The 12,178-nt window shown below is 39.1% G+C and overlaps 2 protein-coding genes across 6 annotated transcripts in view; both read right to left on the bottom strand.

Moving 5' to 3' along the window:
* LOC128895542 (zinc finger and BTB domain-containing protein 14-like) overlaps positions 1-7,845 on the bottom strand; it is a 29,059-nt gene extending 21,214 nt beyond the window's left edge. For all 4 annotated transcript variants that reach the window (XM_054158233.1, XM_054158235.1, XM_054158234.1 and 1 more), the window contains exon 1: positions 4,666-7,845. The gene's annotated coding sequence lies outside the window, so the exon portion shown is untranslated. The remainder of the gene's footprint in view (positions 1-4,665) is intronic.
* Positions 7,846-7,988: 143 nt separating this feature from the next.
* LOC128895539 (protein downstream neighbor of son homolog) lies at positions 7,989-10,894 on the bottom strand. 2 transcript variants are annotated; one of them, XM_054158223.1, is made up of 6 exons: positions 10,753-10,894; positions 9,892-10,524; positions 9,485-9,813; positions 9,207-9,427; positions 8,946-9,149; positions 7,989-8,877 (listed from the first exon to the last, which is right to left on the bottom strand). In XM_054158223.1, the coding sequence occupies exons 2-6, from the start codon at positions 10,521-10,523 to the stop codon at positions 8,515-8,517; spliced, it is 1,749 nt and encodes a 582-aa protein (XP_054014198.1). In that variant the 5' UTR covers position 10,524; positions 10,753-10,894; the 3' UTR covers positions 7,989-8,514. The 2 variants fall into 2 exon arrangements, with proteins under 2 accessions (XP_054014198.1, XP_054014199.1); XM_054158224.1 differs by having other exon boundaries at positions 9,892-10,496; positions 10,753-10,880.
* Positions 10,895-12,178: the final 1,284 nt, after the last annotated feature.

Below are 12,178 nucleotides of genomic sequence, written 5' to 3'. Positions count from 1 at the left end.
TTTCGAATAAATAATCAATTGAAATGTGGACACGAGGTTGAGAAACACTACGCTATAGAGTATTACTCTCGGCAGCGATTGTAAACCACTCGAGTGAACACCTATCATTAGACTATGTAACGAGTGAAATAAATAAGTCGATGACAAAGTTCAACCTGCGGTTCCCGAGGCGTACAGTCTCCCGTGGCTCCGATTTGTTCAATATTTTTCTGCAAATTGTTGTTCGACTCGCTTGGCTTGTGGTACAAAGTACTATTTCGAGTCACGTGACACGCTTCAACATTACTTGTCTACACTCGGGTGCCGGGATACTCGAGCTTTGTAACAATACGAAATGTTAATCTAACGATATTACACATCGATAAGAAAAATGATTGATGACCAGATGTACGTGACCATCGTTATGGATATATGTACACAATGATGATAAAGTTATCGTGAATCGTGCACGATCGTATTAAAAACAGACATTCCGACACGAACTTCTATGTAACTCGATTTCCACGAATTTCTTTTTGTTTAAGACTGAGAAGCGCGCACCGAAATGGGAGCACTTGGAGCCGAAGTTAATTATGTGTCTTTATATTCAATCGTATATAATTGAAGTTTGTGTTTGACTTTTTTACAAATAGAGCACACATAGCAAAGTCCTTCCAAAAGCTTGCATCATGCAAAATATTCATTCGTATATAAAAAAAATGGGGGTCCGAGTCCTGGGGAGCGAAACACTCAATTGTGCGCGTTGCGGCCCATATGGCAGGTGTGCACATGGTTACTGTGAGGGATGTATATTGCTTTTATGGGGCCCCCGTTCGCCAGGGGGTCTGGGGCCCCAGCCCCCCAGCATGCATATGCGCCCGAGGACTATGCTTTTAAAATTTTTTAAAAGGTTTTATCTGAAAGCATATGCCTCGAAAGTATACGCGTGCTAGGGGGGCTGGGCTCCCCAGACTCCATGTCGAACAGGGGGCCCCCTGTCCCCCTGCCGAACAGGGGGCCCCCTCGACAGCAATATAAATATATCCCTCACAGTAACCATGTGAACACCTGCGAGGTACGCTGTAACACGCACAGCTGGGGACTTCGCTTTCAAGCCCTAGGACCCCCATTTTTTTACTAACTGTAAATCGTTAGCGCTTAAATTTATTATACCGTACGGTGTATACCATAAGCTGTATGTACACTTGCATTTGATGCACTGGTTAAGTAAATAAAAAAATAAATAAATAAATAAATAAATAAATAAATAAATTAACGACGTATATAATAATATTAGAATAATGATACTCGAATACCTAAGAAATAATTACACAGAAAATATGCTCGAATCATTGATCCAGGTATTGATTAATCGATAAGATACCTGCTATTAAGTGAAAATACGTAATCCATCTGACTGCTTGATATCAATAAAAAAAAAAAAAATCTGACAAATCTTCGAGGACTAAGCAAATTCCTGCGATCGATTTTATCGAATAATGAATCACGCGACTTTTATTATGGAAGAAAAATAGTCTGAGCCGAAGAAACTAATTTCGTTAACTATGCATTATCATCTTCATTGCCATTTCGATTACATACAGCATTGTTATACGCGTACGTGTGCACAATACACAGCTAGAGAGGTATAAAGTAATGTTTCTAATAAAAGACTTTACTACTCGTAAGATTCCCGAAGGCAAGCTTCATTCACACTCGGCTATCTTCGACGTGCCATCTGTATCCTCGTGTAAGTAAAATAAACGCGGCAGCACTATCCACTCGACAAGTGACCAAAATAACAGCGCGAGCAGGACCAGAAATTTGGTTAGTATCGACTTTTCTTAACTTTCCATAACCTACGTAAAATACTCGGACGAATAAAAAAATATTTTACTTTAACCAGCAGTTTCGTTTTTTAAAAAAAATTCCCCACTCTTCGTTCTCTCTTTGGATGCAATCTTTTTTGCTTCCACTATATCCTTTTCGATCTTCAAGCAACGAAGCATAAAGGAGAAAAAGTTTCGTACTTTGGAAACCGAAGGTTCGCTTCAACTTAAAAGGCAATGGCGAATTCAAGGAGTCTTTCGTAGTCGTTCAATCCGAGAATAAAAATGAGCAATTGTATACTCGTGTTAACGTTTAATGCGATTCTGCTTCCTTTAACCGCGATAATTAATGGCGAGCACGGATGAATTGATTCTGGTTCCCATTTGGGAGTGAGTGAGTTTTATTTATAGGTACGTTCATTTCATTTTTGCTTTACCTTGCATTTGCATTTTCTTCTCTTCATAATTCTCATATCAGGGATGCCAGTAGTCTGTTTGGTGCCCACTGGCCCCCCCTTAGAGTTCGGGTACCTCGGGATCGCTAAAGCCGTACTGTAGCTACATCTACAATCAGACATAGCTACAGCCCCTGAGAGGTTTCCGTTTGGTAGGAACGAAAAATGGCGGGTAGAGGAAATCTGGGAACCAAATCTGTGTAAATAATCGTGTTTATTTAATTGAAATTTCGTTCAATTAATATACTATTTACGTTTGTAGTACACAAAATAATATATGTATACAGTTCAGTAAACGTTTATTGATATATACAGAGCATTTCGTTTAGTTGAATGCGCGAATAAATATATTTTGAGGAGATGAAGCTATGTTTTTCGTGCAAGTTTTGTACTCGATCGAATTTTTATTCGAAAATTTCTCTCGTCTTTGCCGGTCTTAACCCAGGGATCAGCGTGATATTAATTCGACGCTGTGCAGAGATAAAAATAAGTATACTAGCGGCACAGAGGCAGAGCTCTACACTCTACGCCATTGTTAACCTAACCTCGAATTAACGAAAATAATCGCAAACCGTACCGCGCGAATTATGAAAACAACACGGGGAAAAGTGTCGAATTTTTCCAAACAACGTATCGAGGTCGGTGTGTTGGCGTGACTAAGTTATCCAAGAATGCGCGAGAGATTTCCCGTGGCTGGTTAGAGCGCTCTAGAAGATCAAGAGAGCAAGAGAGTCGGTTTAAACCGTGTGTGCCCCAGCGTCGACTCTATTAATACCCGCGGCTCGTCGTCGCGCCTTAAAAACGTGCGCGTCGATATATAGAGTCGTACAGTAAGGAGCAAATCTGTTCCAATCGCGAAAATTTTCCCAATGTAAATATTTTTCGTTATACAAATAATTCAAAACAAATGAAAATCAATGTCGACGACTAAATTTGTTACGATCTCGACGAATTAACACTCTTTTATGACTGCAGTGGGAATGTTTATGCAAATTTATATATCGAAAATAAAAAAAACAGTTATCAACGTTGATTTTTCTTTTTTTATGAATTATTCAAAAAATAACAAACGTTCCTAAGAAAAATGTGCCCGACTGTCTCATTTATGCTCTTTACTGTACGTATACCTAGGCGAACCTTTTGTGAAAAATCGTCTCCCGCCCGAGCGAGGCAAACGGAAGGGAGGCCGACAGATTGACAGCCCTGCCTCGTCCTCGAGTCTATTTCCACGTGAACGACGAAACGAGCGAGAAACGAAATAAATCCGCGAACGATGAGGGAAACGTTGCACTCGCAACGTAAAAGGGAGACACCGAGGCCTTGTCGTGAATCGTTTGTAAATACTGTCCAAATGAAAATACAGAAAAACTGGTGTCGCGACAGTCGTAAACAAAACGCTCGTAAACGTCGAATGGCAGACACAGCTAGCTCGATTTCAATTAGACCAGCACGAAGAGTCACGAATCATGCTTTCGTATCGCGTTAAAACTAACTACAGCGGACTCACAATTATCCATGGTAATAAGGTTAAAACTGTCATGGACGGAGAAACGTGATAACGATATACCTGACACCAAATTTACGCGGTGCGTTCGAAGCAACCGATTTCTATTAAGTGTATAATATATCAACCGATATGTGTATATTCGTGAAGTTGTGAAATTTATTAGAATATTTTTGATGTTAATGATGTTGATAATGTTTTTTTGCTTTTATTTGTATTTTACTTCTATTTTACGTTGGAATAAATGAATTGAATTAAACAACCGATTAAATAACACGAGTTTCCTTTTCCTCTATAATTTTCTGATTCGAACTCTGCTCGTCATTCTGCGAGAGACGAATAAAAACTTGTTTATTCTTCGTTCGTAAAGCGTACTAGTCCAGATAAGAATATCGTCCGTCTCCGTAAAGAAGGTGTCACTGTTTCAACAGAACGTATCGTAGATATCGTACAAGTGCATTCGGAGTCAATTACGCGATTAACCGTTCCGCTATTAGGAACGAGTTAAACAGTATCGTCGCCATCGGACCGATTAAGGAACGGACCAGGGTTATCATCGTAAACAGAACGAGGAAGAAGTAAGCAGCAGGGACTGTTGCAGTTCCAACAGAGCAGCCTACAGATGTCGTACGAGGTCTTAAGCCCGGCACGGAGTCAGCGCAAACACCCAATCGTCGCTTTAGCCTGAATCGTGGCTCGTTTTTCCCGTAAACAACAAGGTAAAATACGTCAGGTGACATTATTCAACGGAGCTCCGGATCGAACCTTGAGCCCAGAAATCGGACGTTTCCGTCGGATTGTGAACGGTCCGCGCACACGACCGTGTGGAAACTGACTTTCACCGCGGCACACGGGTACACCCTAGTCGAGAGCCATATTCCCCAAAAAAATCACTCACCTTCCGATTTCCTCCAATGGGTAAAAGTTTTTAAAAATCGTTCTCGCCGCGACGGGCCACCGGAATCAACCAGTAAGAGCACGCTCCCAAAAAGCTCGGGGTAGACTGACGTTTACACCGTGTCGACGTCTGTTTCGTTCCTTCCTTCACGACCACCGTGTGTGTACACCCTTTTCTCTGCCCCCCCGGATGGAACAGCAAGTATTTCGTGCGAAAACACTCACCGTCGTGGAAAAATCTAACGCGAACGTAACTGACGAGTTGGAGAATCGAGCAAGCGAGCTGAGCTCACTCTGCAAGGGGCACGCGCGTGCTGGGGCTCCCTCGACCGAGTCGCGACTGATATCATTTCCAGCGGGGGACTGTGGGGTCGGCAGCCAGAACCCCACCAGGGGGTCTTCGTGCAACCCCCACGCGGTGTCGTAGTAGTCGTGTTCGCCGTCGTGGTTGTGGCTCGTTGTCGTCGTGGCTCCACCGTTGCTGGTCTCTCGAAACCCCCTTCGCACGTACGGGGGAATAAGGGACCAGGATGTGTGTACGCGTATCATGGGGAGAGACCTCTCTCTTCATTATCCATCTCTTTCTTCCTCTCCTGTTCACATATTTCGATCTCTCTCCCTCCCGTTATCTGTCCCTCTCCCACGCCCGCTGTCTCTCTATCAGTTTCTCTCTTCATTCAATTCCTCATCCTTGTCTCGCTCAATGTACCATACCGAAACGTCTGTCTCATTTCTCTCTTTCTAACATCAACTGTTCCCTGAGCGTATGGCGCACGCACACACACACGCACACACACACACACACACACATCCCGCATCCGCGAACACATTCGCAGAAGCAGACACCCCCCTCCCCCTCCATTCGCTGGCACCCTCCCTAGCCACGAACCCCTTACCACCGGCGTACCCAGCAGCTTTATCCACCCTGAACCCTCCCGTTTACAAGGGGTTGCTTCTCGGTAGCCTGATCGGACGTTCGCGAGAAGAAGGGACCTTCCCTTTTGCCCCTCCCCCGGCGACCTAACCCTGCTTCTTTTTTACGCATTTCAGATTCGACATTGTATTACCCGAGAAAATTTTCGTCCTCTTCCAAGATTTTCAATTTCGGATGAAGACGCTTAAATCTAGCGGTCCGTGAAGGTCTATATCCTCGGTGCGAACGACAACAGGTGCAATTCGCCTTTTCCCCCTTTCGGGAGAGTTAGTATTCGTTGATAGCGGAATTTTAATCGAATGGGTACGTTTTGGGAAGGTTTTCACTGGTGTTTGAACGTTTTTGATTGGATATCAGCTTCGGGATTTGACGGAAGTGTTTGCGATCTGTAACGAACAATAGACACGTGGGTTTGATTTCTTTAATTGGAGTGAACTCACTCAGAGCTCATAATGGAGAGTATGAAAGCGTGGCCTCCTTCGGAGGTGTAGGAATATAGGAAAAACTTCCGGAAGGATAACAGAGATATAAAAATGAACGGAACATAGAGACAGGAATGTATGTAATAAGAATGAAAATGTAAAGATAAGAAACTGACCTTCCAAGCAATGACAGATATATACTGCACTCGTTTGAGGTATGTAGATGTTTGAAAAGAAGTGTGACATTTATGTATCAGGGTGTCACAGGTATACAGGTATGGTTGTATAATGTAAATGAGGAATTATTTGTTGTTGCAATTGAAGAAAACAATTATTGTATATATTAAAAAACACACACGACAAAAATTATGAGTATTAGTAAGTTAGATCTATTTCTTCCTTTCTCAACATTTGCTCGCATTATGTTCCCTTGTACCAAATTCTCTCATTATATTTATTAAAAGCTTTACTACACTTTAGCATGCTTTATTTGAACGTTACTCGACCGTTACCGTTTTAAGATGTTAAAAATAAAACGAACCGTCCACGTCACGATAGGACGATTTTTCCAGGCGTGTCCATTCGATATATCTCTTTGGAGTTAGGTGGGTTAAAAGCTACCCCACCTTTCGTTCAACTTGAATATTTAATCTCAATTTTCCCATTCGGTTGGCAACGTTATAAACAACCATTAAATGTTAAATATACAAAAATAACAATTTATCCAACTCAAAACGCATTAGTAAACTGTTGGCACTGTTCTATCGTGCAGGTTGTTTTATTTTTCTTTGAAATCGTGTGCCTCGAAGAGATATATCATGCCTATCGATCTCTCGATCTTACTCGTGTTCGATCACTTTATTCTCGATTCGTGGCAAAGGCTCCGCGCTCGAGTATCTTTTCGAACGATATCGGCCGCGATACTATCGCAAAGGAATCCTAGTCTGCGGTCTGGAAAGCCCAATTTTCAAATGGAAAGCAGAGAAAATTCCCGTTACGCGAGTATCGCTCCTAGCGTGGCCCGAGGGGGCAATATTACTAGTCCATTGTTCGACTCGAAAAGTGAACTCGCATAAAAGACCTTGGAACATGAAACTGCTCGTTGAAGAGTGTCGCAATACGATGAGCACAGACTGCAACCGGGTACTGACGTAATCATCACATGGGTACGTGTATATTTATGACCGCGCTCGGTGTGGATACACGTGTGCACGCGAATCGTAATAGATCCTACTACTCCAATTCGTATCGCGTCGACAAAGATTTTTTAAAGCCTATTCCCTTACATTGGCTTGATATAATAATTAGCAATGTTTATTTGAAATCGAAATAACTACTTATTACTTTACTGGTCGACGGATATACAGTGGGTAATTTTAATGTTTGGACAATTTACAATGTTTTACTTTGTCTACGACTGAACATAAATTAAGGCATACTGCATTGGAACATTAAGTATACTTAACGAAGGTATTTGATTTTGATTTCTAATGTTTTTTTTATAAAATGCACCTCAGAATAAATAATGTTACTTTAATATTCAAAATAAAAATAAAATAAAACTCAAAGTCCACAGAAGAATGTTTGAAAAATGCGTTTTGAATCGCTTTAATTATTATTTTCACTTACTCAACATCTAGTGATAGTCCATACCAATTTTTTTAACGTTGACGCTAAAATATATATGCTTGTGTTCGTAATAAATACTTGGACGAAACATGGAAAGAATTCGTTCTTACAATAAATTGATTGTTCGTGTACGAGGTGACCGGCCGACGATTCGGGGGCAGTGAGCGAATATCGATTCGTTATTTTTAGGGGCAGTCCATCCGTGGACCCCACCTTCGCCGCTGGCGAGTTCGAAAATTTATCTTTAATGAATTTTCTATTATGCATAGTTTTCGTTCTCTCGGTTCGTTTTTCAATCAAACTTCCGACGATAAATGGAGCTAAATTCGAAAGGACAAATTAAGGGTGTTGCGTAATTTTATTATTAACGCTATATTCGAACAATGATAAAACCTTCGAGATATTCGTGATATAGGTATTCGACATAATTATTGCTACAAAAAGTGGACGATCCGTGCACCGTCTACCAGAACAATGCGACAAGCAATAATCTTTCGTAGTTGTGCAAATATCTGTGACTTTCAAGTCACATTAGTTACACTTTGCGGCAATTAAAAAAAAGAAAATTAATTATGTATCGATCGATTACTTATCGGGCATTTACGTTCTATTTACTGTAAACAAAAACTTGTCGGAAACCCATTCATAATTGTTACAATATATAAAAAGGATGATGATGGCGATATTGAAAATAAGAATTGATGAATTCTAACGATGATGACAATGATTATAATAATAGCAATTAAATTTACATCTTACTTCGACAAACTATTCTTTTCTTTTTAAAATAAATTATGTCATTATGTTCAAGTTCTTAAATTAAATTTCAAGCATAGTCATTAATAAAATTACGAATATTGTTTCGTTAGGACCATGTGTATAGATTATTGGAAAATTTAATATTTTCAACTGTCTGAATATAGTTTGCGTCGGAACTGCAAAAATATTTCAATAATTCATTGTTAAACCCACAGTCGCTCAAATTCTCTTTGCCGAACACATTTGGCGGCATTTTGGACGCATTCTCCGATTCCGTTTCTTCAAGTCCATGTTTTGCTGCCGAAAACGAAGTCGTCGAGTATAGTTGAGCACAACTCGCCGAATATTGTTCCAACTGACTAGATTTCATTAAAGAACAAAGAGAGGGCAATACATGCGGTAAAAGAGGACCCTTCAATTCTAGAGAAAAATACCGTTCGTTGTCCACGCGTACTATGCTTTCTTTAACCTTTAAAAAAAAAAGAAGTTTGGATTCCGCACGACCTAAGTAGACTTACATACAAAAAGCTATTGTACCTTAATTGGTTTTAACGTGGCACCATGAAAGGCAGTAGGTGCTAAAAGAGTTGGAGGCACTCCAGCCAATGGGCCGGTTGTTGTAATAGCAGACTTACAATTAATTAAAAAATTGAATAAACCTTGTACCTCGGCGCCTTTCACGAAAATGAGAGAGTGTTTCATATTGTCTATTTCGGTTTCTTTTTCTAACGTCATTCGTGCCTATAATCAATTTTCGTAAACGATCTAATGAAAATAAGTGAAATATTATACAATTACCTGTGAGCTATTAATTTTACGAATTTCAGTATTGTCAACTCCTAGACTCTGCAACCATTCGTCTTGCGTTTCATCCTCATCGTCGTCAGGAGCTTGATCCTCTGCGTGGCTTAATTGTACCGTGGCGTTCGATATACTCGAATCCTGTGTTTCACACCCTGAATCGCCCGCGTCTGATCGTCTTTTAAAATCTTTTCTCAGAGGCATCGTGTATTCTATTTCTATAAAATTGTATAATTTTATAGATGTTCATACGACGTATCCAAAGTTTTCCGTACCTTCTTGTTTTAAAAGTTGTCGGAAACCACGTGTGGTCGGAGTCAAAAATGCATGAGCTTCGGATATTCCGCAAATTCCAGCGGCGCGAAACAGTACGGTGAAATTATTTGCGCAAACATAAAAATATGGACACTGTTGTGCTCGTAATAAATGAAAAAGCGACCTAAAGCTCTCGCTCCAGTCTTTGTACAAAGCGTTTTTGACGACTATATTGTGTATTATCGACAAATTAGTTGTTGAATTAGCACTCACTTTGCCAGCAGAGCGAGGAAATAATTCTAACCATGGTAATGAAGGATGTTGCCATGTTAAACAACACCTGTGTAGCCTATTTGAAATAAATTCTAATAACACCCACTCATATAGAATACTTCTACACAAATACAGAAAATGTTAGAAAAGTTACCTCGCGTTTGGACTAGTGTCTAAAGTTGTATCTTGTTCGCTAATATCTAAACACCTTACAAAACCAGTTGTACCGGAAGCCTCCTCACTCGTTTTTAATTTAGAATTCCATGGAAATGACTTTGGAGACATAAATCTCATTTTAGTCTTTAAAGTCCAGTCTATTGGAATGTTCTTTTCACCTTTTGGTATTTCTGGCTCTGGAGTAGCCTTGTTTCCTTCTAATTTTGAAAGCACATTATAGAATGTTAAAGAACTTTCCGATATAGAACTATCTGCTTTGTCTGGTTTTGGAGCTTCAATTTTTAATAATTCAAACAATGTATTATCATTACTAGCTTCTAGCTCTGGAGACATTATATTAGGTTTTTTATCACTCTTGTCATGTGCAAAAGGATTTTTACGTTTTTGAGCTACACAGTTGCTGGAGTCTAGTTCACATTTCTTGTTTACATCGGAAGACTTTAATCCAATGCTTTCTCTGTTGACACGTATGTTGCTTATACGTGCTTGGAGTGCACGCTTTCTCACTTTTAAACGATGCAATTGCATTACCTGATCCGGTCTCTTCCATTCTGATGCTTGTGATCTGTTTTGCTCTGCCATCTGCGAGTTTAATGTAAATTTCGTCATGCTGGTATTAAAGAAAACAAAAATAGCACTTATTAACAATATGACAAACAAACAACAATATATTGTGTAAATAGAAATGTAAATTTGTCTGATACTTGTCATTTATTATTTCGAAAAGTTTGTTTATGGAGTACAGAGATAGGTTAGAGTTCCAAAGTTTCTGTATTTCCAGTAATTTAAACGTTCATCAATAATATTTAAGGAAAGTTTTACGTTAATTAATACATACCGTTGTTTAAAATGTTGGTCATTTTTACATTGGATTATCAGTCAAATAAATTTATTCTAACCCGCCAATCCAAGATGCGCGTGGATCTGAGCACAGAGCACACTGATCAATCAGCAGTCCCTTCTCCCCTATGACGTAATACGCTTGTTTACGTTTTTTTCATTCAATTCTACGCGACTTTGGAGTACGCATGTAGTGATATAGTATACAATGAAACATAAACACTACGTAGTAGTAGAGTCCTGATATATCATCTATTAAGTAAGAACTAAGAACGTAGAAATATAATTTAATAATCAAACGAAAATAATATTCCTAGGAATACGTTGCGATAAATAATAACATAAATGTAATATAAAGGACTGTTAGGAAAAGTTACATATTCTTATACAATTTTTAATTTTGGTGATTTCATTTGTAAAATAATAATAATTAAAACTACACGTTAGTTCATTTTTGTGAAGACGGTAAAATTACATACATTATCAGCTCCATAAAAATAATTATCCTTTTATACTATTCTATGTGTACTTACATATTACAAGTAATCAAATAATTTTTAGCAGTCGTGTATGAATGTAGGTAGTGGAGATAGATTGCGTAAATGGGACTTTTTATTACAGTGATTCTCAACGGGAGTCGTGTGGTCCCCTGCTGAGACAAAAAAATAAGTCTATAAATACCTACTGAAATTTGGTGGCTTTTTTTGTCAGTTAATCAATTGGATTGCTTTAATTTCCTAAAAATAATTTTTCTTTTTATTTAATTCTACCAAATAACAAGAAAGTATTTGCAAGCATTGTGACGTACTTATTTGTCTCTGTTGATTTACATATGTGAACCTAAAGTACCTGGGTTTAGAAGAAAAATGAGACTACTATGAATTTTAGTACAATCAAAGAATGTTATATTTCATCATCGCAGTATTCGTAGTTATTTATTTGCAGATATGTAGGCTATTTTGATTAAAATGGTAATTTGTTACACTCTGTATAATTTTCAGTTGATAACGTCACTCGTCGCAGTCATTTGGATAGTACGTGGTAGGTGCTGCCTTCGGTGGGTACTTTTGAAAATAAATGTTCGTGATAGCTTTATCTTATCATACTCTATTGAAGAGTACAATCAGAATACTATGTTCCTTTGATAATTTAGATAAAGCCGACTTTGATTCTAAATGTGTATCTGCCTTATTAACAGATTATTCTATGTGACCAACAAAGTAACCAGTCTTATCCATCGCGTGATCTAAATTACCGAGTCTCGTCAAGAGAGTACTCTACCTTATTCACTGCGTTCAACCACCTCTTCCCTCACTGCAAACCCTGAAGATTCACGTGCTATGACTTGAGCATCGGTGATCTATACCTAGAGTTAAGAGATATTAAGAAAAAAGTAGAGGGGCACGGAAATGATGAACGACAGC

The sequence above is a fragment of the Hylaeus anthracinus genome, unplaced genomic scaffold (genome assembly GCF_026225885.1).
Source record: "Hylaeus anthracinus isolate JK02 unplaced genomic scaffold, UHH_iyHylAnth1.0_haploid 5, whole genome shotgun sequence".
In the NCBI taxonomy this organism is placed as follows: Eukaryota; Metazoa; Arthropoda; class Insecta; order Hymenoptera; family Colletidae; genus Hylaeus; species Hylaeus anthracinus.
This window is presented reverse-complemented; position numbering and strand designations above follow the sequence as displayed.

What these genes read in the sequence shown, in the direction of transcription:
- LOC128895539 (XM_054158223.1), bottom strand. Translation starts at nt 10,523, where the DNA reads ATGACGAAATTTACATTAAACTCGCAGATGGCAGAGCAAAACAGATCA. An exon ending in ACAACTTTTAAAACAAGAAG is followed by an intron (nt 9,428 to 9,484) that starts GTACGGAAAACT and finishes ACAATTTTATAG; the next exon opens with AAATAGAATACACGATGCCT. An exon ending in GTAAAATTAATAGCTCACAG is followed by an intron (nt 9,150 to 9,206) that starts GTAATTGTATAA and finishes AATTGATTATAG; the next exon opens with GCACGAATGACGTTAGAAAA.